Consider the following 26,082-nt stretch of genomic DNA (forward strand, 5'->3'; position numbering starts at 1 on the left):
CTTCTTGGATGAAAAAACTTCTTGGATGAAAAAACTTAATTGACCTAATAAAAATATATTCCGGTTATCTGACTATCATAGACCGTCATTGAAATCTACAAAATTATTGATGTATTAGAGATATATTGAGCCAAGGCACCAACGCCTTGCAGTGAGCCTGAGAGGCTTCCAGGTTCCATTTACTATACAATAATTACTACTGTTTGTATGCCCAACAAAATAACATACAAGGTTTTAAATTTTGAGTTGTGTTGGAGCCTTTTGATTTGCTGCGTGGGAGCTGTTGATATTGCATAAGATGCTGCCTCGTCTACATAAAACTAAGAAAATGAATAAAATGTTTGAATCCAGTCCTACGTTTCAATCCAGAATGTACAGCAATTGGAAGGGGAAAAAATCGCCTTACCGTTAACTTTTCAGAAACCTTTGAAAACTTACACTAATTGGTAACCACTGCCTCCATGTTTGAAGCCTCAGCTGCTCTGTCAGTTTCCTTTGCTGCATCGTATGAAGCATGAAGTGCCACAAAAAGATAGTAAACGAGCAGGAGAATGTCCATATCATGAATCTGACAAACGATTGGCCATCGACTGAACCCATGACGAAAACATTAACAGCAATGCAAGCAGATGGCAGCCAAGGAAGCAATGGTACTCCCCACATCTTAGGCTTTCTTGCTTCCTTCACGGTCAATTGCAGCCCCATTGTTGCAAGAAACCAAACTGGCAGAGTCACTATGTAGCCAATCCATCCATTATCGCTAGTCGCCCAATAAGCAGATGAAGCAATAGAGGACGATATGATCAACGCCAAGAAAACAATGAGCTTCTTTTGGTCGCATTCCGAAGTCTCGCCCGCGACGTAGTATCTCCTTACAAGTAAAGCAAGAGCAACAAGTGAAAAGATGAACAAGGTTGATATTGAAAGAAGGTTAGCCAAAACATCAAGGCTTGTGAAGAATGCCACAACGGAGTTTGCAAGAGACATGACAACCGTGGCGTTCACTGGTGTCCCCGTTTTCTCATTGATGGCAGCAAGAAAGGGCGGCGCCATGTGGGTGCGGCCGATGTGAGTGAAATACCGAGCTTGGCCGATGACATTAGCCAGCAAGACGGTGGTCATTCCCTTTAATGCACCCAATGCAACAATGTACTTTGCCCAGTTCATACCTACAGCTTGGAATGCTAATGTAAACGGTGCATCAACATCAATCTGAGAATAAGGCTGCATCAAACAGAGAGTTGCTGAAAGAACACAATAAACGGTGATAGTGATCACCATCGAGCCAATTAATCCAATGGGGATATCTCTTCCAGGGTTTTTAACTTCCTCCCCTAAAGTTGCAACCCCGTCAAATCCAACATAAGCAAAGAAGAGCACAGCCGAAGCTTTCAGGATTCCGCGGACACCATTTGGAGCAAAGATTGCATAATTTGCAGTATTAGCTTGAGTAAGACCGGTAATGAGGATGAAAATCAAAATTACAATATGTACAATGGTAGCAACAGAATTGAATCTTGATGATCCTTTCATGCTCAGACATGCGCCGACGCAAACAAAGAATGATACAATAACAGCAATTGGGTCTAAATGGCTGTAGTCTTCAGCAAAAGATGATACATGTATCCGAAAACTGCTGGGATCATGATTGCACAATGTAGCAAAATAAGAAGTCCAAGACCTCGCAACACTAGCCCCAGAAACAACATACTCAAAAAGAATGTTTCCAGCTGCAATATAAGCTACGAAATCTCCAAGCTCAACTCTCAGATAAGCAAAGGAGCCTCCGGCTACCGGCAACTCAACAGAAAATTCAGTGTAACACAAGACTGACAGCAGTGCAGAAATACCTGAAATAAGATAAGATATAATGACAGCTGGGCCAGCAAAATTCCTCGCTGCTTCACCGGTGAGGACAAAGATTCCGGCACCCATTACAGCGCCGATTCCGAACCAAATGAGGTCCCACCAATTAAGATTTTTCTTCATTTCATGGTCACTACGAGCCCGCATTTGATGCAGCTCAAGATTATCATTAGAGCGTGTTAGCAGCCGGTCTTTCATCCTTGCCCTTGTGCTGGCCAGGGCCTTGACATAATTTCCCCAGCTCTGAAATGACTCTTCAGGTAAAAAATCTTGTTTTGTGCATGCACATCCTCTCTTCTTGATTCCACTGCCATTGCCAGTCACCATAGTTGCCAGCTATCTCGCTTTCTGCAGAGAATTAATAGGGCTGAAAAAGTTGAATTGGAATTTATATTTGTTTTGGGATTTGCACCGCATAGCAGAGTAGTCTCGTGTGAATCACTAGATATGTACAAAGGATATTAATGAAAAAATATTAGAAAAGTGATTTGTGAACATTTAACTCGTTCTGAATTGGTTGGTACAGATGGAATTCAAAGCATAAAGGTCTGCTTTTGAGTTTTGACTCAAAGTGATCAGTCAATAAAAAGAGAAAACATAGGGATACAGATCCTGATGTGTGTGATTATTTTCATCATGTAATTAATTGTAATGATTTTTGTTCCCAAACGAAAATTAGAACAAAAAGTAGAAAAAGTATACAAGACATTTAATACAAATGAGCGATTGATCTTGATCTTGGGTGCTTAACACATGACTACACATACGGTATCTGTCTTCGCTTTCAAAAAAATTGTTACGTGATACATAAAAGCCTAGTAGTTGAACTCGGGCTTAGCAGGCGAAACAATTTCATTTGCGCGTACAAAAAATGAAAAACAAAAATACAAACCAAGAAAAGTAGTTTACTAATACTAGCAATTGATGAAGGAGTGAAACGTACCAAGGAGTGGTTTGAAGAGGGATATGATATGGCTGATGATGAGAAATAGCTGAGCTGCTTCATTGAGCCTGAACCTGAGCCTGTTATATTTATATTGGTAAGTTGTAAGGCTAAATATTAAGAGATTGTCATTCACTTAACCCTAACTAATGGATTACTACAGAAGGCAACTTGTAGCCTAATTCCTGTGGTTCGGGTGAAAACTTGAATGGTTCTATTCTTGGATGCCTCGATCATCCGAGTAATATTACGTGTACAGCGTCCTAATTGTTTTCACATATATTTTTGTATAACTTCTTTTCATCCATTTTTATCTAATTTAATCTACTCTTTACTTTTTACTCATCCACTTTTTTGATGTCACATCTGTTTAGAGCTTGTAAATATTGGGTTTTCATACTTGGAATTCATTCAATTTGCCATGCAGATGTATACGTATAGTCCATTGATCTTCTTTGATTGTACATATGATAAGTGATTCATTTAAAACCTATTTTTATTTCACTATATTTTTTTTATTTTAAATCAACTTTAGCTATTTTTAAGATTTGATCGAGTGATTTTTAAGTATTTTATTTAATTAATTATTTGAAAAGTAAAAAAATAAAAGAACTTATTTATGCTTTATCCACCTCTCTCTCTTTTTATCTATCTATCTATATGTAGATAGACACACACATAAGTCACTGCCTTTCATGTTCCATACTATTGGGTTTAACTTTTTATTTAAAAAAAAAAAAACTCAATACAAATACCGCCGTTATCACAATATATATATATATATTTTGAGTTTGACCTAGACACTTGTTTTAGTTTTCCCCAAGAAATCTTAGTATTAGAAACTTTTGTTAATTCGTTTGGCAAGAAGCTGAAACGCTCATTTTGTAATTGTTTGGCAGTACTTTAAAAAGTCATATAAACAAATGGATGCTAAAAGCCTGAAATATATATGATTCACCAATTTTTGTTCAGTTATTAATGGCGTCTATGAAAAGACAGAAAGAAAAGTGAGTGGAAACAAGAATATATAATTCATCGCTGATGCTATCTATATTCAATAATTCAACCAATAACTCAAAGAATATACACGTAACGACTATTCTAGATGGAAGAGAGGCAAATATCAATCCAATCTGCCTATGGCCTGTTCGAATCTGGCAAGCTCCTAATTTATTCCGCCCTTTTTGGTTAATTGAAGAACCGAATTCTTTGTTGATCATGCCCTTTTTTCTTTATTTTAAGTTTTAACCTTCGTCATAATTGCCATATAAGGATCGATTCTATGCTTCTGAGATGATTACATGCATTATTAATGGCATTATTGAAGGAATATCAACCTATTGATTCTACACTGAATAACTTTATTTGATCAATCATTTTCTATCCATGCACTATGGAATGCATGAGAAGTTTATGAGATAATGATCACGGTCTATCATTCATTACACTCTCTCTTTTTTTCTCAAAACAAAAAAGAAAAATATATGAACAGAATGTTAAAACTTAAAATTGCACGTCGGGGTTGATCTGGATAAAAACCGAGATTTTTTTGGTAATTTTCTTGTAGTTATCTCGAAGGCGCAAGTCGCTATTATTGTGGCCCGAGTTCTTCGGACACGAGAGTGAGAAACCGAATCCTAGAGATCTTGTCAGCTAGTACAAGCATGATGTTCCTTCCTACTTACTTATCCTGCAGGCCAGGAATAGTTCTCTTTCATAATCTCTAAACTTTATGCTATATTCAAGCTGCTCAGTGCTTATATATGCTTTAAAACCAAATAGTAATACCATGTTTGTTGTTGAGGTCCGGAGGTGCGATAAATTTTAACCTACAGTTCCTATGAAAAAAGAAAAAAAAATTAACTATAAATAAAAGTTAATAGAATACAATAAGAATTAATGATAGAGTTACAAACTCTTGTATAAATTTATGTTGCATAAATTTATTGGTCAAATGAAAGTATAAAATAATAATAATAATTATAAATCACATGAGGCAAGAGATATCTAAACCAACTAATTTAATTATACTCACAATCTCACATAGCTTATAGTTCTATCATTGCTCATGTGATAAATATAATTTTAAAATAATTATTTTGACAAAAATAATAAAGATATTTTAAGTTTTTCGTAATAAAGATAAACTTTCAAGGCACAGTAGTCACGGTTTACCAAATATTATAGTGTTATAACTTTCAAGTTACAGCTGTCTAATCTTAATACTAAACATTATTTTAATGAAATCAGTTGCGGTTAGGCTGACTCTTACGGAAAACAAACTGTTTATTAAATTGTTAAAAGTAATTGAACTCAAATGCAATTAGTAAACTGCTTCTCAATTGGGTGGTGGGCAAATATTGCAAAAGTTCAATGCTAACCTAAATTCTAGATGATAAATTGGCATAAAATGTAAACAAGTCGTAAAAGCTTTGCGATGGCGTAAATTATAGACGACATATCGTCCAAGGATGAACGACATGTTTTTGTTTTATTTTGGCATAAAACTTTAACGACAAACAGTCAAATAATCATTCAACCATACAATAATGCCATGTCACTTTCAGAATTGCCTAAAAAATCGAGAGCACTAATACTGATCACCAGCACTAGTGAAACACAGACTTTCATTGTCTTCTTGTCCACATAGCTGTTATCTATTTGTCAATTTGGTGTAGGCAATCCAAGGTTAATTCTCAGGATTACCAATGTACATATGCAAATATCAACATCAATAAATCCGTAAAAATCGAGATGAAAAACAAATAAATGCAGAAACAACCTGCAAATTAATTCAGAGAGAGTCTAGAATATGTTGTCCATTGATGTGGTAACTAACTATCAAACTTTAACTTGGGCTTCAGAATAAGAAGAAGAAGATAAAATTTAAACAATTTAAAGAATAATAATAACAATAATAAACAACCATAAAACTTGAAATTTTCCATATCGACAACCATTTCTTGCCAATGGGTGAAATTCAAATTTTCCTGAATGTAAATACAGAAAGAAAACAATTGCTTCCCTAATTAAGAACCTAATCAATTAGTCCTCTTTTCATTTGAACATCAACTACACTCATTAATTCATCGAATTCATAAAAGATAAAAACTCCTCTAAGCACCAGGATTTGCAGAAGTATTATTAGGATCCGTCGCGGAAGAGATAGCACCACCCTCTTCCATCTGCTTCCAGGTGCCTCCAGCAGCCCTATCATTCTCTCCTGACGCCTTTGCTGTGTCGTAAGAAGCATGCAATCCGAAGAAGATATAGTAAAGCAATAAGATTACAGTCCAGACTCCAAACCTTGCAAATGATGCTCTATCGATTGAGCCAAGCAAGAAAATATTGATAGCAATGGAAGCAGATGGCAACCACGGTACCAATGGGACACCCCACAGCTTTGGAGCCCTAGCTTGTGGAACAAAAACGGCAAGATAAAGAGTACCCAAGAACCAAATTGGCACCGTGATGCAATAACCAATCCATCCATGTTTACTTAGACCCCAATAAGCGGCAGTGGCAATTGAAGAAATCAGAATCAGCAAAATGCATACAATGAGCTTGACTTGATTTGCTGTTGTTGTTACCCCACTGACATAGTAGCGGCGTACAAGAAGAGCAACAGCCACAAGCATGAAGATAAACAATGTGGAGATTGACAAAAGGTTTGATAATACATTGAGCTTGGTGAAGAAGGCAATAATTGCAGTGGCCGTAAGCATAACAATTGTTGCATTAACTGGGGTCCCGGTCTTCCCGTGAACCTGGGCTAACCATGGCGGCATCATGTGGGTTCGGGCAATGTGTGTCAAGTACCGAGCCTGACCAACGGCTGAAACTAGTAAAACTGTTGTCATCCCTTTCAACGCTCCGAATGCAACCACGTATTTAGCCCAATCCCAGCCTACAGCTTCAAATGCTACAGAAAATGGAGCATCAACATTAATCGTGTAATAAGGCTGCATAAGACATAAAGCTATGGCAAGCAAGCAATACGCCAGAGTTGTGACCGCCATGGAACCAACGAGTCCAATTGGGATATCTTTAGCTGGATTCTTGGTCTCTTCAGCCATTGTTGAAACAGCATCGAAACCAATATAAGCGAAGAAAAGCACAGCTGAGGCTTTGAAAACCCCACGGGTGCCAAAAGGAGCAAATGGCTTATAGTTTTTGGTGTCCGCATTAGCGAAACCGCCTATGATGATGAAGAGAATGACGACGACGTGGATGATGGAGGCGATGTAGTTGAAGCGCGAAGAGCCCTTTGTGCTCACCACAGCGAGGATGCAAATGACAGCTGAGACACCAACAGCTATGGGGTCTAATTGGCCGTAATCCTCTGGCATGCTATGGACGATTATGCGGAAGTCCTCCGGTTGCTTGTTGCAGAGGGTGGCGAAGTAGGAAGTCCAGGATCGGGCAACGGCAGCGCCGCCGATGACATACTCGAGGAGGATGTTGCCGGCGGCAACGAAGGCGACGAAGTCTCCTAGCTCTACTCTTAAGTAGGCAAATGAACCACCTGCGTGCACAAGGAAAATTAAATTTATAGTTATTGAGCAAAATGCTGATATAACTGGATGGAAGATGTTGATCCAAAGAGAATTTTCACCTGGCAAATGAATAAGACTATTCTTTAAAATGACAAAATTAAAGAATACATAAAAAGTATCGTGTTAGTCATATAATAAGTAAATAATGTTATAATATATATGTATTTATTTTGAAAAACCACCACATACAGTAGTGGTTATATTAAATTTAATAATTCATGTCATTCATACATTATTTAGTTATATTATCTTTGATATATTTTAGAATTCCTCCTTTAAAGCATTGTTTATGCAATTAATAAAATTAAATTTAAAAAAGAAAATAAAAATATTTCTCAAGAAAAGTTTATAAGGGGAAAATTCTAGTGTGTAATACATGAAGACAAAAAGAATTTCTTTTAGACGAGTAATACTATATAACCTAACAATAATGATAATTATTGTAATTAAACTTGTACAAATTAATATGAAATATTCTTTTATTTTCTTTATTTAAATATGAGACATGTGACAGTAATAATATAATATTAACATGGGTTTGTGTAAATAAAATCATATAAAATTTTTGTATACGCAACATTACTCCTACCCAACAATTGGACGCTGTCAAATGATTAAAAATTTAAAATTTTGCCAAATCTGATCACGCAGTCAAAGCCCTACTCATAAGCAAAGTATTATCATATGAAGTTTTTTCTATTCCCACGTCAAATTAATGAACAGGTCAAAGCACTGAGTATCAAATAATACAAGCAAAGTATTTTTTTTATGCATATACCCAAAAAAAAAAAGAAAAAAATCTTATTGTCTTTAAAAGAAATATCTTATAAGATAAACAATTGGTGAAAGCTAAGTAAATATTAATTAATGATAGAATATTACACGAGAAACTAATACTAAAACGGGGAGACAGAGGAGAGGAGTGTTAGCTCAAACTTTATTAATTGATCGTTGGAACCGTAAATGAAATCATTACTAATAATGCGTTGAAACCAAAAAGACAATATGAACATATAGAGTTTAAAATGGAGTTACTGAGCTTCACAAGAGTTACTATATACGCAGGTTACGTTATCGTCTAATACTTTTTCGATTATGGGTTTAAATTACAAAAAACTTTTTTGCACGATAAGGCACCGAAACCTTCGAGATTAGAGGAGAATACTTATATTCAGTATATCTAACAGCAACATGAACATGACAGTCATAAATAATATGGGACACGTATTAAGTAGAATAAATACAAACCATAAGAGACATGACAATTTTTTGCAAAATAAATACAAATATTTATCGCATACTAATTTATTGAAAAATCATGCTGTTAATTACTCCTCGTGTCTTGACTTCGAATTGCTTTTGACAACATCGGCAATATAATAAACAAATAAATCCATGAAAGAAAAAATTAAGGAGCATAAATAAAATTTAAAAAAATAAAGTAATTAAAATTATCATACCTGCAACGGGAATCTCGACGGCAAACTCGGTGTAACAAAACACAGAAAGCATAGCCGAAAGACCGGAAACGACGAACGATAGAACGACGGCGGGGCCGGCTTCCTGACGTGCCTCCTGACCGGTGAGGACAAAAATACCGGCGCCAATGACGGCGCCGATTCCGAACCAAATAAGGTCCCACCACGTGAGAGTCTTCTTCATCTCATGTTCACTCCTTGCCTTGATCTCATGAATCTCGGTGGTGTCAAGAGATCGGGTCAGGACCCGATCCTTGAACCGGAGCGGTGTCGCCTTCAGAGCTTGGACGTAGTTGCCCCAACTCTGAAATGATTCTTCCGGAAGAAAATCGTTCTTCGTGCACGAACATCCTCGTCTTCTAAGCCCTTCGTCTCCGTCGTTTACTCCCATTCTACTCCAACCGACCGACCAGACCAAAAAAATAAAAAATGTATCAACGAAATATTTATTTATAACTGATTTTGATGAGATTAATATTAGAAACTGTTACCGTGAAATGAAAAAGCTTGAACAGAATAGAATAAAACAACGACAAGGATTTATAAACTATTGTTATTCGGCAGAGGAAGTAAGATACAAAAGCGCTTGTTTGTTGCTTTTATAAGAACAAGAGACTATGGGACAATTTGGAATCATTTGTTTACTTTTAAAAAAGTAAACAATTAAAACATCACAATCGTTAATTTGAAAAAAGAAAAAAGCACAAAAAATTCAATTAAATGCCGAATGCCAGATAATAATCATTACTTCGATCAAATACGAAAACAAACAGGAGACGTCACAGAATCTCCATCAACGGCTGAGAATTCTTTAAATGAAAATTATTAGACAAGGAAGGAATAAGTCAAAGATTCCAGACCGAATTTCAAGAATGATCTAGGAAGAGTCACCTGACTGAGATGAGATTCACCGGCGACCGGGAACTACACCGGTTTATCGGCGGAGAGGAGTTGTAGAAGAAAAGTAAAAATGGAAGTATTGGAGAAACTTTTGCTAGATTCTGGTTTTCATGGCCGGAGTTTTCTTTTCCATGTTATGGACGCGGGAAATACGAGATACCTCCAGATTCTGTGAATATATAGTTCGACTTATGTGTTAAAACTTTGGCATCACCCACTGGTTATAGCCAGTAAATCCTGAGAATTGAAGTAAGTCAACGGCACCCGTCGGTAACATTCTTTTTTGAGTTAACCTAATTATGTAAAATTGATATTAATTTTGAGATTATTTTTAAACATCAAATTAACGCAGAGAGAGAGAGAGAGAGAGAGGGGCGATATTATCGACCAGAGGAGAATGTATCGGGCCATGATCATTGTGTTTATTCTGATTTTTTTAATCAGACGGCCGTGATTCCGTCCTGTACGAGCGGCCAGCTAAGATTGAGGATACATGTACTTCAGTACTTGTGCTGCTACAACTGTAAACAGTTGGGAGATTTTTTTTAATATTAATTACACGTAAAATTATTATATTACATAAATATTTATAATTATTATTATAATAGATATTACACTGATATTTACAATTAAATATACATAATTAAAATTTATATTAATACATTAAATTTGTAATCAGTTGGGAGATAATTAGCCGGTTGTGATCTCATTTTTCATTTTGTGCTCGGGGGGAGTGGGATTAGCCAATGGATTGGTGTGAAATTTGTCAATGTGCCACCCTCGTGTGAACTGCGCATCCAGTGGCGTATCAAATTAGATCATTTTATTTAGGAATTAGAATTCTCTCTTGATATGATAATGTTGTGAGCAAACCAATTAATTGCTGATTGGTTGTTAATAAATAAAAGAAGTTAAATTTTATCTATACACTACCACTAAAAATACATGATAAAAGATTTTTAAAAGATTAGTATAACTCAGATCAAGAAAAGATCTTATTCCTTTATTATTGTTTCTTTATTTATGGATAATTATCTCAGTCCAGGCATACGGATAAATAAATAGAGATACTACTTTTAAAACGTCAAGAAAATTGTCAATTTACTTCTACGGGAAAGTCACAAACTGTAGAACTTCAACTTCGAATACTTTTCAAGAAATTTTATTTAATTAAACGTTTTAATTTAGTTGGAATTCTAATAAAAATAGGAGCTTAAAAAGAAAAAGAAAAAAAAATTGAACTACGCACTTGAATTTACATTCTCATGAGAGTCAATTGATTTGATGACACTTGATAGCTCTTAAAGCCATTCATCTTACAAAGAATGCAAACGTGTTGATAATGCTTTTTTGTTTTTTTCCCTAGGAGGATTGATTCATGTGTTGTTTGATTGATTTTAATTTAATCAGATTCCTCCAACAGTACAGAAGTAACAGAGTAACTGTTTGTAAGTCATATAATTATGAATTCTATTAATGTATATTCTAGTACATGATTTTGGAAAAAAAGTTTATTAATTAAAATTCAAGCAATATATTCACAACGCTTGTCATTGTTGTTCGATAACGTCAAATTTCATATTTCCTATAACTATTTGTTATCTAAATATGTTATAAATATCTCGTAAGAAGAAAAAAAAAATGAGAAGAAGAAATAGACCTACTTTCTTTTAGCCTGAGTTACTGTAATCAACACTGCATACGAGGCAACCACTTGGGCTTAGTCCAAGTGGCTGGAGCCCCTCCCTCACATTTGTGAGGGAAGGGGTTCGAGCCTCCGCATATGTATTGTAAGAGTTTAATTTAAATATATTTCCTTAGAGTCCTTGAGCTCGAGTGAAGATAGTCTTTCTCTCAGGTCGGCAGTTTGACGTCCCTCGAATATTTGAGAGGGTATTAATGTCAACATGACTCAGTATCAATATATGATTGTACATATCAATTATACTCTCATGTAATATGAGTTGTAATTTGAACGTTTGTAAATTATTTGTTAATCAATTTATAATTATCACTCTATATTATTTTTATAATTTAATAATTAAAAATCGGACATATATTATGTAAATTATTTTTATCCATGGAAATATTTTTAGAAGGATTATGATTCTCTCCTGATCTGATCATATCTTGAGTAAATAACTCAATCACTGATTGATTATTAATAAATAAAAAAGTAAAAGAAATTAAATTTTATTCATACACTATTATTAAAAGACACATGATAAAAAATTATTAAAAATCCAATAATATTTAAATCAAAAGAGAATCATGTTCGTTTTTAGGGAGCTTACAAAGAGAGAGAGAGATTTTAGTAAAGAAAGAAAAAAATTAAATGAAATTTGTATGTGGATCCCAAAGAAGACAAATCCCGACACACCTCCCTTATTTCAACTTGTTTTTGTCTAGTGTTCTCTTAAAGTTGGAATTTGACGTTCTCCAACTTTTCTTTATAAATGTTAGAGAACGAAGACTTTTCGTTTTCTTTGTTTTTAATTTACTGACATAAAACTGTCAACTAAACAAATTTTCTTAATTTTTATTCTTGAAAAACGAAAAACATTAAGTGAAAAACGTTACCAAACACACCCTTGTCATAGTAGAGCGTTGACTGTAACGCGTCCATAACTTTTGAAATGTAAAATGGGCTCAAGGATTTATATTTCTGTTTGACTTAAAGAGATAGAGGTAGGAGCGTGAAGCAATAATCAACTAATGTGTAGACTTTTATAAGGATTATGGGTAAAACTATGGGCAATATGTCAATTGTTTGACATATTTGGAGTTTATGAGAGGAGTGGGTAATGGGAAAGGACTTTGGGACTTGGGATTTGGAGGCACTTGGCACTTGCTCAACTTGTTTGTGATCAGCATTGTGAGGGCAGCGGTTCAAGCCCCCACAAAAGCATTTGTGGGGGCTAACGTGCTTATTTGTTTAATATTTCAAAAATTTCCCCTCCCTTGTGCAATACGAGTGGAGTATGGACATCCCTCTTCTGTAAGGGATTATTTATCTGGGCATGTACTTCACAGAATTCAATGTAATAATATAAGTCTCAATCATGTATTTCTGATTGTAAATATCAGTGTAATATATCTGCTATAATAGCAGTTGTAAATATCTGTGTAATGCAGTAATATGATGATTAATCAGTATTAAAAAAAAAACTTGTTTGTGATCGGCATCCGTTTGAATGCGACGTGTTTTTCATATACATAAAAAATAATGGATTTAATGAGAATTATTATATGGGAATTATCAATACATACACACCACCGTCTACTGATAACATTTTATTAGTTTGAAGTTCAATGTTGTCAATTAACTGCAACTTACAGCTGAACTAAATTTAGTTTCTCACGATTATTAAATTATTTGAACACAACAATTTAGAGATATAAAGAAATTATTTTTAAATTGTTGCATATTACAGTTAATATAACATAACAAGGTCCTGTCAATTATATTGTTATTTATCCTAAATTTTATGGTTATATGTATACTGTAAATATTAACATTGAAAATTCTAATCAGTATCATAACTCTAATTTTACTTATAGACAAACATGATGAAATTTTATTAGTTTTGTTAGATAAAAAGATGCAACGAATCGTCTCTATATTTTATTTTTAATTAAAAACTAGAGCATATCTTCATTAAAACACTTCATTTTATTTTTTTAGTAAAGAATGTCCCCTAATCCTTAGAGTCAAAGGTTCGAGTCCCCTCAAATTGTATTGTAACATTAAAAAAAAAGAAAAAAAATTATGATAGTTGGACTTCATATTGATTATATCAAGATAGGTCTTAATAGACTTCTTTACGTTATATTTGTATAATTTGTAATTTAATATTAAAAAAGTTTTAAAGAGCCGAGAAGTAAAACTATAATAAATAGATTTTTTTTCCCTTCTAAAGTTATTTATCTAGACATTAGTTTGAGTCCAAAATTATAAATGTACTTTAGTATTTTCAAAGGAAATAAATTTAAAGGTTTCCAGTAAAAAAAATTTCAACAACAAAAGTAAAGATTGACTTTTCAACAAGAGAGTATGAAAGCATTGAAAAATAATGTGAAAGAAACACAACATTAACACGCTTCAATCCACATAAGTGACTTCAATTGTTAAGACTTGAAAGGACAATTATTGAACATTTTCAACCATAGAGCATTAATCATCTAGTTACAAATTCTAAAAAAGGGGCAGGAAGAGAATATACTAAGATATTTAATATTTATTTAAAACTCACGCTTTTTTTTTTTAATCTTTCGCTTCCATTATAATTAATAGCATTTGTAATAACATTTGACTCTTTTTTTTGGGGGAAAGAAAAATTGACTTAAAAATCAATAACTAAAGCCGAGCCGCCAAGATTTTGATTCGGTTGGCTCAATCTTTGACCTTTGAGAATTGATAATAAAAAAGGAATTCGAAACGTGGAAGTTTCAGCAGTTTTTTTTTTTTTTTGACAAGAATCTAATTAGAATCCGGCATTTTGAAATTAAAATTGTTGAAAAAGGAAATAAGCATGCTCCCTCGCTTGGAGAATATACTTTACGACAATTTTTCATTTATATATACACCCGTACAAACTAAAAAGAGAGACGTGCGCTTCGGTAAAATAGCTGAAATATAATAAAAGGAAATTATCCGATTAAAAAAAAGGGTTAAATTTTCAGTAGTAAATTACGAAACTCAGAAATTGGCTCTAAAATTGTATGAAACAAGACTCTTACTGAACTCCACATCCCAAAAGGGCTGTTAAATTTGAAAATTTCTATAAAAACAAAAACGCCGCTGTCACTATAGTCAAAACGGCAGTAAGAAAGAATGAAGGTAACAATAAACTACAAAAATGAGAAAAACCAAAAAATTAAGGAGAAAACTTATATGAACAGTAAAATATGGGGGGAACTACAAGCTGAGGGACGCGACTCACTGATGCTATGTGAATAGTGTTACAACATCTCTTCGGTATCCTCTAACAATCAAAAGCCTTGGCACATTCTCTACTAACAAATCCATGTATTCCATGTAGCAGTAAGCTGGGTGGTTGATCGGAGGCGGCGGTAGACTAACAAGCACAACTGCAGCCATTCTCGAGTGTCTCAGTATTGTCGAATTCAGCTTCAATGTTGTGTAAAGAAACTTCTCCACCTGTTGCTCATTCACGACCACCGGCTTCCCATCAGCCATCAACGGAGTCCCTGATTTCTGAGCTTCAGCCTTCATTTCAGCCAGGTAATTTTTAATCCGATGCTGAGCAGCAATAAAAGCATCCAATGATTCATCTTGTTGAGGTCCATTCTCTGTTTGCTCATCCCATGATTTCATAGATATAACAATAACTTCAGCCTGCATCCGAAGATCATATAGGAACTTCTTTACATCAGCCTTCAGCACCGCTGCATCTGAATCCTCCTCAGCAATGCAGAAGACTTGAATCTTACAGCTTTCAAAGCTCTCCTTTGTAAGCAGGAGCTGAGAGAGTAAGAGCATGAGACCTCCGTCTCTCACAATCCAATACAAATCGATTGTACCATATTGCCTTTGGTACTCATTGGGCCATTCATCAAGGCCCTTGACAATAACAACAGCCTTGTTAGCAACAATACAGTCATTAATTATTCCAACAAAGGTGGCTGGGATTTCAGTAAGGTTTTCACGGCGCCATATCTCTGGATACCTCATAACCACAATGTTGGGCTTGAGATTACCAAGACCCATGGTCTGGACAATTCCACGGAAGCCTTCTGACATATTGGGTGCCACAACTATCTCCGCAACACCTTCACAACGCTTGTAGTCAATGTAGGTAGCAAGCTGCTTGCAGGCAGTCTTAGCATCTTCAGCACATTCATGATAATCTCCATCTAATATAGAGACAAAGATGGACATTCCGCGGCCTTTTTTCTTCATGCAGTTGGCAAAGTCAGCAAGTTTGGGGTGGCATGGTACGTTCTCCGGCAGCTTCCCCCATGGGCGGCAGAATATCAATGGAATTGGGTACCAATTTTTTGGGTGCACTTGATTTGCTGCAAATACATTGAAAGGTTTGTTTCAGAAACATGCACATACAAGTCAAATAATCTTCAGCACCATCAAAGGGCAAATAATTTAATTTATGATTGTGTATGAGGGTTCGGTGCGGGATGTGATGAACTTAAGCCTTAAAAAAAAAAGAGTAAGAGAGAGGATGTATCAAACCAAGATGTCACTGTAAGTCGCCATCACATAGCTAGGTGATTAAACATAACATGATATCAAAGGTGGGTTGATTAAAAGTGCCTGTGTTTAGGATCTTCCATTGTATTGATTAATTACAAGTTGCATTTGTCTTTGTAGACATGTATCTGACACTAATACTATAGGAGCCCTCACCTATCAACTTAGCTTTTTGTAATTGGTTTGTATTTAACATTGTATCAAAAGCATAATTCAGAAGTGAAGAAGGTCACACTACATCATCCACATTCAATACATAAAAAAGATGCAATTAATAAAGAGCACTTAGTTGTTGCATGGTAAAACATACCTCCCAAGGATCGAAGACTACGAAGAGCTAGTTGAAAATATGCACTCTTTAAACCATCACCCCAGTCCCCAGCCTTTCCTTTAAGGCACACATAATAATATATGAGGCTTGCAAGGGCCAGAGACACCACCGTAAATGACCAAGAGATCAAGAACATGATCACTGCAGGAAAAATAAAAAGCAGAAATTAAGATGATCCTCAAAGGAAAATGCACCCATATGCACCTCTAGTTCCTCTCTCATTATAAGGTCTCACTCAGTTTTCTAAGTGGCACATATGACATATGCATATGTCTGATGAGTGGATAATGCTTCAAATAATTCTAAAGAGAGGAAGCATTACCAATACAAAAAACAGATCCAAGAAGAGAGAGGCTCCAGTGGTGAAATTTCCACCGAGGACGCCAACTAGGAGCATCGAGAAGATCCAGAAGGAAGCAAGATAAGTTCACACCCGAATAACACAGAAGAAAAAACATTGTTATTGTCGGTGTGATAAGGTCCAGATTCCCAATTATGACACATCCGATACAGATGAATGCCGTAAAGAATGTAGCTATGTGTGGCTCACGCCCCTCTGCGACCTTAAAGTAGTTAAGAACAGGTAGAATATCATCATTGGCTATTGCTGCAAGCAAGCGCGGGGCACCTGTCAGGCTTTGAAGAGCAGCACCTAAGGTTGAAAGAATAATCCCTATGTGAATAACTGCTGGGAAAGGCCAAGCGATTGTAGCAGTAAGAAGCCTACACAAAGAGTTAGTTGTTACTAGAAAAGTTATTATTGCTTCACAATTCCACATATACTCTTGTCCATTTTGACATATAAATTGAGACACAATCAGCATGATACAGGTGACAGACATGTACATTTCAACTAGCCAAACCCAAGATCCATATTCAACTAAAAAAGTATAAAAGGGGGAAGAAGTCATAAGTCAAAGTGTCTAATAGGAACATAACCAATGAAAATCTGGATGTGTTAATGATAAGCAATGACATTGAAGAAATATGAATACCTGTCTGTCAAAAGCTCCTCTCTAGTTGCTGCTGCTCCAAATAACAACACAGAAATCACATATAATGCAGTAGTTGTAAGAGTTGCAGCCAAAGTTCCAATGGGGATTGAACGTTGGGTGTCTTTCAGTGAGGCTGAACGATTTGACCCTGCCATAATTCCCGTTACAGCTGGAAAAAATAGACCGACCAATGCACTGAAAGAGTAGAAAAAAAATGTGGTTAGGAAAACAACGAGAGAATTTAATTTCACACCATATCCTATCACAATTGATGAGCTTATATAGATCTCCAGCATGAACTAAATGTTTTTATGGAATATCAAATATGGATTTCAGCAATCAAACAAACTCTAGGCAAAAAAAATCATAAGTTGATCCTAAAGAGCTCAAATATCAATCTATAAACAAAATGCATTTTACAAGAAACAAATCTCATTTAAAATAATGGAGTACAGATCTATAAGAGGAGGACAAGTTGTCCATCCAGTACTCAAAAACAGTGTTAATGAACAAAATACAAAAACCTTTTTTTTTTTTGGCCCCTTATTGGTGGGGAGCCGAGGAGGATGAGGAGGAGGAGGAAGAGATCACACTTCCAATTGATTAAAGTGAGTTTCTACATATCTTTGACGTAAATCTCTTTTAACACATCTTTCCAGCATTTTTACTTTTCAATGTAAATCCCCAACTACTCTCCTGTTATTTCTCTCTCCTATACAATTGATATTCCAGCTTAGTATCTTTGTGAGGAAACAATTGTTTCCTCCCGGCTCTCACAAACCAAGAGAGTTTGATTTTTAGTATCTTATCTAAATGTTTCAGGCTTTCAGCTCTATTACGATTTTTCTAATGTTTCCTTTCTCAAGCCATCATCTGAACTCAACATCTTCTACTGGAAGACTTAACAAGAAAGCAACACATATTTTTCAACAATTGATCTAATAAACTCCATTCTTCATTAGAAAACTCATAAAGCCAACCCAATTTTCCTCTTCAACTGCAAGCTCTCTAACCTCTTCTGAGAGATTGGCCTAAACTGATCTAAGAAAATAAGCAACATAGCTCTAGAAACTGCAGTCAAATAGTCTCCAAGCCAGAACTATCATTGCTACTGTTTGGACCACAAATGAAAATGGATTAGGAATTAACATTAGGACATGGCCTAGAGCATCACTAAAGTCCTTAAAAGTGACTGCCCAAAGAACCCATTATTCTATGCCCAATCTTGAAAAAGTTGAGTCCAAAGGAGAAAATCCCATTTATAAATTGAGAACACTTGGGGAGTAGAAGAGCTCCCGAACTTAAATTTTCAGTAAATACAAAAAATGCTTCCCTTAAATGACAGCAAAAAGATTTCACAACATGAACTGACAGCAAGCAAGCAATACCAACAAAAAAAGACAATTCTTAACATGTCTTACTTGAAACTCCAGTCCACGGCTCCATTGGGATCAGGGATTCCAGCATTGTTAGTCTTTTGATAATCAGAAAACCAGTTATCTTTGAAAGTTTTCAACTTCAAGCCCGTGATTCCGGCTGTATAAAAATAAAAAGACAAGAATAATGAATCATATTCCATGCAACAAGCTCCCAATAGAAAGGAACAGGCAAACATTGACAAAATCAAAGGACAGAGTGATGTTCATTTTTTGATAAAGTCAAAATTGTACGTCCTTGCTTTATTAGGCCACTCCTGAGTGTTATCAACACTAGTTCACTCTCATAAATAACTGATGTAATTTCCATAGTTTCTTCTTGAAAAAAAAAAAAACAAAAAGGAAATGAACAGAGTGATGTTCTTGTACTAGTGTTGGGCCCTTGACCAATACCTTAAGCTTTTGGGTCGAATGATTTAACTAAGAATTACTTTATATATGTACAAGTTTTTTTCTCTTCCCCACTCCCTTCTATTTCTCTATGAGCTTGCTTTATATCCCCATACCCCAAGGTACCAATGCGAGCAATAATACTTCCAGAATCAACCACAAAAGCAGTAAGTTAAAACAAAGAGCTTAGAAGAAATTAAGAAGAAAGACAGCGTAAAAGAGTGGAAACCATAGAAAATAAAAGTGATACATACGTGCAGGGTCATCCTTGCTTGCCAAAAGAATCCCAACAAATATGCAGAATATAGATAATAGAACAGGTATGAGAAAAGTAGGTGCAACTCGGTTGATAATTTTCACTCCACCGAAAACAATAAAGCATAGGATGATAGTCACAATAATTCCATAAATTTGCAAGTCGTGCAAACTTGGACTTTGTATGGGTTCTGGCGTTGCTGTGCCATTTACTTTTGTGATAGTCTCTACACCAGAAACGTAAACAAAAGAGAAACAATTAGCACAGGGTTAGTAACTCATATCCATGTGCTTAAACAACATGAGAAACCAGGAAGCCCATGTTTGTTTGAAGAAATGGAAGGAAAGGAGAGGAATAGGAAAGAGAGATGAGGAGAGGAAATGAGGGAAAAAGAGGGTCAATCTCAATTTTGTTGTTTGGTTTGACATGAAATTCGTCTCTTCTACCTCCACTTCTTTCCCTCTCCTCTCCTTTTCTTTCATTTCTTCAAACCAAACATGCCATAAAGAGATGGTCGTTGATCCATTTTATTGATGGAGGAATGTCCAAGGTAAACCCAAAATGAAAGATCTTGCAATGAGATGCCAACAAGGCCAAGCAACTGCATCTGAATATAACTACTAGCATGGTAGACATTATTAATGAATAAAAGAAAGACGAGTTACATTTTTTTAATCTTTATCACACAAGATTTGACTCATTTTGGATGCTGATTGATTTATAAGGTCTATAGAGTAAACTTCTTTTTATAAGTGATTTTGTAAATTATGTGGCAGAACCTCAGGTCCAACAAACTGCCTTGTACTTCGATTTAATAAATTATACTATTTCTTGTCAAAAGAATGAATAAATAATTCAAAAACTCTCATTAGTAAGCTGCTCACAAATGGAATTTACAAAATGATGAAAAAAATATGTAAACCAAAAGAGAGTATTTAGCTTTCAACTGCAGCACTTCATCACTATTCACCTCTAAACATCCCAGCAGCAGGCACAGCTTTTAAAAAGGTTTCAACAGCTCCCAACACATACCTAAAACCAGAAATTAAAACATGAATTAATGGAAATACACCCCGCGCGGGCGGGGGGGGGGGGGGGGGGGGGTGTGGATATCATATATATATATATATATATATAGAAGAAGAAATCATATGTTAAGTTTGAGAATTGGAAAATTTTCTGAGCCTCAACTTCATTGTCCCTAAGGGGCCTCAGCCAAACAAATAATGGTTTAATCATAAAAACAAATGAATAACATTATGCACTCACATAGCTCCAGCAACAGCATTTCCAAGGAAAAAACAGAGTCCAATGCTAACTCCAACCTCCGGACCAAGGGCACGACCAATGAGATAATATGGTCCTCCACCCTGAAAGTAAAACACTCAGAAAGAATCACTTAGTTGTCACTCCAAATTGACATAATAAAATATAGAGTAGTTTTGAAATATAAAAGAACACAAGTAAATTACCAACAGTCATCTACACCCCCAAGTTAGGCCAAAGAAAGTATTACATAAATTCAACACGATTAAGCATCTGTAGTTCAAATTACCAGCAGAAATGCATGTGCCAATTTGAAGAACAGTCCAAACTTAAAAACCATACCACAATAACAGAACATCTAAATTTAATCTCTAAGTCAATTTCAATCACCATTTCCTATATCTGCCGCTTCATTTGCTATCAAAACAGCATTAAAAATCTCTTTTTCCTTGATGAAGGGTGACTGTTATGAAAAGCTTTGAATCCTATTTAAATTCTATTTCTATTTTTTCAATAAACAAAGACTAATTTGATGTAATTTCCAAGAATAAAAATCAACTATACATTCTTTTCCTAATAGCCACCAGTCTTTCCCAGTTGCAATTAACAAAGATTGGAATGTATTCAAATAAAAGTATCAACATGCACTTGATTTACTTTATATTTATTTTGGTCCAATGAATTCATCTTCAAAATCTCCCTATAAGAATATACATAGCAAACAATATTAGACATGGACTGGTTAGCCCAAAAGTAGTGGAGATTTGTTTATATGCCCTAAGGATTTAAAATAGAGTTAAACTATTGGCACCCCTTCAAGATTCTCTTGAAACCACATTTTTTAATTATGTTACCCATAATGTCGAAAATACTCTTTTTTTCTATGGCATTCAATTTTACATAACAAGTATTAAAAAAAAAATTGAGAACAAAGAATATACTTGTATTTTTTTTTTTTTTGAGTTGGAACCATAGGCACAATAAAATTCCCAAATGATGAATAAAAAATATTTAAGTTTATACTGCAGGCCTCTTGCAATCTTTTGCATCTATAATTTTTTTTTTTTTTTGGGTTGAATCCTCACATTGATTTGACCAATTTCATCCATTGATACTGTTATATAACTTATTCTTAAACAAAAAATATTTTCATCTCCAAATCTTTTAAATCTTTCAATTTCCAGAGTGACTTTCTCACTCATAAAATTATTTTACAATTTTGATATCTCTATTATAGTTTCCAAAAAATAAAAATAATCCAAAAAAAGAAAAAGAATAAAGATTAATGTTTTAAGTATGTGCAAACCAATTGTATAGATGAAACTACAAAAGAGGTGTGAAAAAAGAGAGAGAGAGAGAAGGAAACATGTGCAAGTAGAATAAAGTAAAGAGAGAGAAATTATAAATGGGGTTAATTCAACTTGTATTTATCCTTAAATGTAATTATAATAGAAAAGCAGTTTATAAGATTAATGAAGGGGTGCCAATAGTTCAACTCTTTGAAATAAGAACAAGTTTAAATTATCTAACTTAGCCTATCAAACTATTGATTCAAGGAAGAAGCATTTAAAGATTATGAGTGTATCACATTTCGGATGCTACAGAAATACTTGCACAAATATCTGCTACTTTAAGTACTAAAAAGAAAAAGGAAAGAGGAGAAACCTCACACATAACCATCATCATAATCAAAAAGCTCTGCCAGTCATTATCATAATGATAACATACCTTCATCGCACCATTTGTTGCAATTGCACTCAATGATATAGAAGTCAAGAAAGTACATGAGCCACAAAAAGCTACCACCAATAACGAGTCCCCTATGCCACCCATACCAACAATCCTGCAATTCAAACTCATAAAGTCAGTACTAACAAGGGGGCAGTTCTCAATGGCAAATAATTAAACCTCAGAATTTTTTTAGTATCAACAGGCATGTTACATACAGTAACAAAATTCTTTACCCCCTTACTCTCTATCATAGATCTTAAACTTGCTCATCTTGAATCTGATTCTCCACCAGATATAACAACTCTTCTAATGAGCTATCAAATGAAAAATCTCATCTAGAAACCAAAGGGTCATCTTGGGGTACATTCATAATTTTCCATTTAAGTGCAGTGGCCTGTATTTGGAGTTCATTGGGTATTCTAGGGGCTATTAGGTGTTTGACGTGGCTGTTATTGGTCGTGGTTCCTACCCCTTATGGCTATGAGGAACTCAATCAAATTACAAAAGCCTCTTTTAGAGAAACAGAAATTCCATTAAAAGTAAAAATAGTTACAAAAAGTGAACACGAAGTTCGGAGGAGCCAGCAAAATCTACATCATACATATATGAGACAAAAGGAAGCAACGGTAGCACACAAAAACATATCAGAACTTATCCAACACTAATGAGTGAATTTCAAAGTTGCTTAACAAGAATTCCCACCACTTTCCTCACTGAATTTCACAAGCAGTATCACCAATTGAAAGAGAATAAGATTCTAAAATGATAGAATTACAGTAACAGTAGAAAGGAAAAATTAGCATCAGCAGATAGGAGTGTTACCATGTGAATCGGATGTAGTAGATGATTCCCAATATGTTTTGCAAGCATGGAATAAAGACACCCATCAATGTACCTAATTTTACATCACTAGGCTGCAAGTTACATGTACATCAAAAGACATGGAAAACCATCAGGTACTCTGCAGGCACAATAACCAAGGTCAACAAACAAAGATCAATATACTACAATATTTGCAATCACTTGCTTCAAGCCTAACCGAAGATTGTGTCAAAAAAATCCATGTGGATTACGAAGAAGAAACATGTGAAGAAAAAAATGAGAGACACGCACATTACTTTTTAAAATTATATTGATAATCTTAGAAATCCCTAACAACACCCACAACAACACCACCCCCCCCCCCCCCCCCCCACCACCCTCCAAGTTTGTTTTAAAAAAAAAACACCTGCTTAAGGAACTGAAGCCAGAACGAGGTTCCCTGCCAAGCCTACAATCTTTTGGAAAACATGAAACTTGTGGTTTTCCCAAAGTTAGGTGACCTTAAGGAATCGAACCCCAAACCCAAACAGTTGACCAGATTTTTCTTCTCTTCTTTTCTTTTAATACATAGAACACAGCTTATTTCTGTCTTGAGTATAATGATGACAAGGCAGACAAAATGAAGCCACATCATAATAGCCAAAAGTCGAACAGTTGATACCTTGCATTCTATTAAAAAAAGAAAAAAGAATGAGTAGAGCACTAGAAAGTTTGAAAGTTATCCACGAGACAGTGGGATGATTAAGATATTACCATACCTTTGGAGGTCCATAAGTGATAGGTGCATCTTCACCATCCCTACCTTCTCTAGGACTTGAAGGTGCTACAATTTGTTCCCCTGTCATACTGAAACAAGAAGTTACAACAATATTAACAAAACTTTTAGATAGCAACTTACCAACAATAAATAAACATTTTAAAAAAAAAAAATTCACTGGTGTCTAATAACAAAGCTTTCCCAACGTCAGGGAGTAACAGTCAAAATCACCAAACAAGAGGAGGGCAAATTTTAACAAGAATGTGTTGCTAACCTCCTAAGACCGAGAATGTTTACAAGAGAATCAAAACCAAACAGTTCCAACTTGGAATCTCTTTCGGATTCATTGACCCTTAGATTATCCGGAGCAGATCCTTCTCTTGCATCAGATCCCATGTTTTCTTTCCCATCTATTTTTACATTCCTGCCATGATATATAACAGATTAGAAAGACAATCTGAACAAAAACGAAATGTATCTTCACGTAAGCAAATACACATTCAATAAAAATGCCCATAAACTTTTTTTCACATCTAATTTGAATTATTAAATATATAAAAATATCACCTAGTAGATTTGTGTTGAGAGTTTTGTTATACCAATGCAGCTGCAGATGCAGATGCAATGCCAGGGAAATGGAAATGGAAATTCTAATTTTGCAAGCACAAAGAACATTTAAAATCAGATAATATTTTCATCCTATAAAATGGTTCTTTTACCCCTTATATAAACTGTCGTTTCAAGTTAGAATGCAAACACTCCATACTCATGCTCCACATAGCACGCTGCATGCCCATCCTATCACAACTTTAAATCTAATAGAAATGAATGCAAGAGAAAACACTAGAATGCAAACAGTTACAACTAAAAATCAGCAGATATCAGTAACAGACACAGTAGAATCTTCATTTCAGTTACTCTTCAAGTACAATTTCACATCCATTTCATCTCCTCATTTTCAAATCCAATAGATTATTATTCACATACACAATCACAAGTATATGTATATATTATCAACAGCGAGCGGGAGAGATAGGTGAGTTTTTACTTGGGAGAAGAATCGGAGGTTGATCCAGGATCCATAGAAGACATCTGAAGAACGGCGCGATCGTGAGCGACCACCGGCCGGTACTTTCGTCCTAGCTGCGCGCGAAACTCCTCTTCTCCGCCTTCAATATCTTCATTGTCCATTTTTGCTTATATTTCCGATCTGTTGATTTGATTCTATCTCTATCCACGAATATGCAAACACAGATCCAAATTCTGCCTTCAAATAAATAAAAACAAGATTCACACGAAAGAGATCTTAGATATAGAGAGAAGAAACAGAGACAGACGTATTTGAATTGAAGAAAAAGTGAAGAAAAATGGATTTTTTTAAAAAATCCGACCCGTTTCTTGATTATTTGGTATTAGCAAATGGAGAAACTGGTCAGACTTTCGCCGGGGGCATATAAATAGAACGCTATTTATAGTTGTGCCACTTCAAGGTTCAAGATGACTGTCTTTAATAAATTCTTTATTTCAAGTGAATTTTTCTGTAATTTTAAAAAAAAAATCTGAATAAATAACGAGTGATGATATATTTTTTCAATTGAAACACTTAGTTAATTATTAAATGATATTGAAATATAAACGATCACTTGAGATAATTAAATAGTAACATGTCATTTGTTATATCAATTGAAATATAAATTAAATATTTTAATTAAATAAACATAATACAAAATAAGAGAATTTTGAACGAAGTTGTGTGTCAATGTATAAAATTTTCTAAATTTTAAAAGATGTGTTCCGCATAATGTTAGACTTAAGACTATTATTTATGGTAGCAAAATTCTTTTTTCCTGGTATAAATTTCAGTATGCTTTATTATTATATTCCTTTTGTAGCATCAAATTATTAACATCAATAATTTTCATTAATTTTTAAATTTTTGTTTGTCATCAAAACTATTTTTTGTTTATAGAATGCCCAGGACAATGTGACATTTAAGCGTTGCTAAACCATTAAAATGTTGTTATTTTGACGCTACCACAGTAACACCTTTGCCACATCTCCAATTAAAAGGATGTGATGATGATGATTATTATTATTATTATTATTATTATTATTTTGCCTTCTTT

At 34.7% G+C, this 26,082-nt stretch overlaps 2 protein-coding genes and 1 pseudogene across 5 annotated transcripts; all 3 read right to left on the minus strand.

Moving 5' to 3' along the window:
* Positions 1-243: 243 nt before the first annotated feature.
* On the minus strand, positions 244-2,870 carry LOC18052217 (annotated as a pseudogene).
* Positions 2,871-5,821: 2,951 nt separating this feature from the next.
* LOC18052219 (cationic amino acid transporter 1) lies at positions 5,822-9,913 on the minus strand. The gene is made up of 3 exons (XM_006448875.2): positions 9,735-9,913; positions 8,826-9,235; positions 5,822-7,334 (listed from the first exon to the last, which is right to left on the minus strand). The coding sequence occupies exons 2-3, from the start codon at positions 9,232-9,234 to the stop codon at positions 5,926-5,928; spliced, it is 1,818 nt and encodes a 605-aa protein (XP_006448938.1). The 5' UTR covers position 9,235; positions 9,735-9,913; the 3' UTR covers positions 5,822-5,925.
* A 4,555-nt stretch (positions 9,914-14,468) lies between these two features.
* LOC18052591 (cation-chloride cotransporter 1) lies at positions 14,469-25,405 on the minus strand. 4 transcript variants are annotated; one of them, XM_006448876.2, is made up of 13 exons: positions 25,005-25,404; positions 24,231-24,380; positions 23,958-24,045; positions 23,200-23,291; positions 22,375-22,489; positions 20,650-20,750; positions 20,351-20,412; positions 19,379-19,606; positions 18,720-18,834; positions 17,299-17,493; positions 16,626-17,026; positions 16,283-16,444; positions 14,470-15,782 (listed from the first exon to the last, which is right to left on the minus strand). In XM_006448876.2, exons 1-13 carry the CDS (start codon positions 25,145-25,147, stop codon positions 14,692-14,694), a joined length of 2,943 nt encoding a protein of 980 aa, XP_006448939.1. In that variant the 5' UTR covers positions 25,148-25,404; the 3' UTR covers positions 14,470-14,691. The 4 variants fall into 4 exon arrangements, with proteins under 4 accessions (XP_024046097.1, XP_006448939.1, XP_024046098.1 ...); XM_024190329.1 differs by lacking the exon at positions 16,283-16,444 and having other exon boundaries at positions 14,469-15,782; positions 25,005-25,405; XM_024190330.1 differs by lacking the exon at positions 19,379-19,606.
* Positions 25,406-26,082: the final 677 nt, after the last annotated feature.

This window comes from Citrus clementina, unplaced genomic scaffold, assembly GCF_000493195.1.
Source record: "Citrus clementina cultivar Clemenules unplaced genomic scaffold, Citrus_clementina_v1.0 scaffold_2, whole genome shotgun sequence".
In the NCBI taxonomy this organism is placed as follows: Eukaryota; Viridiplantae; Streptophyta; class Magnoliopsida; order Sapindales; family Rutaceae; genus Citrus; species Citrus x clementina.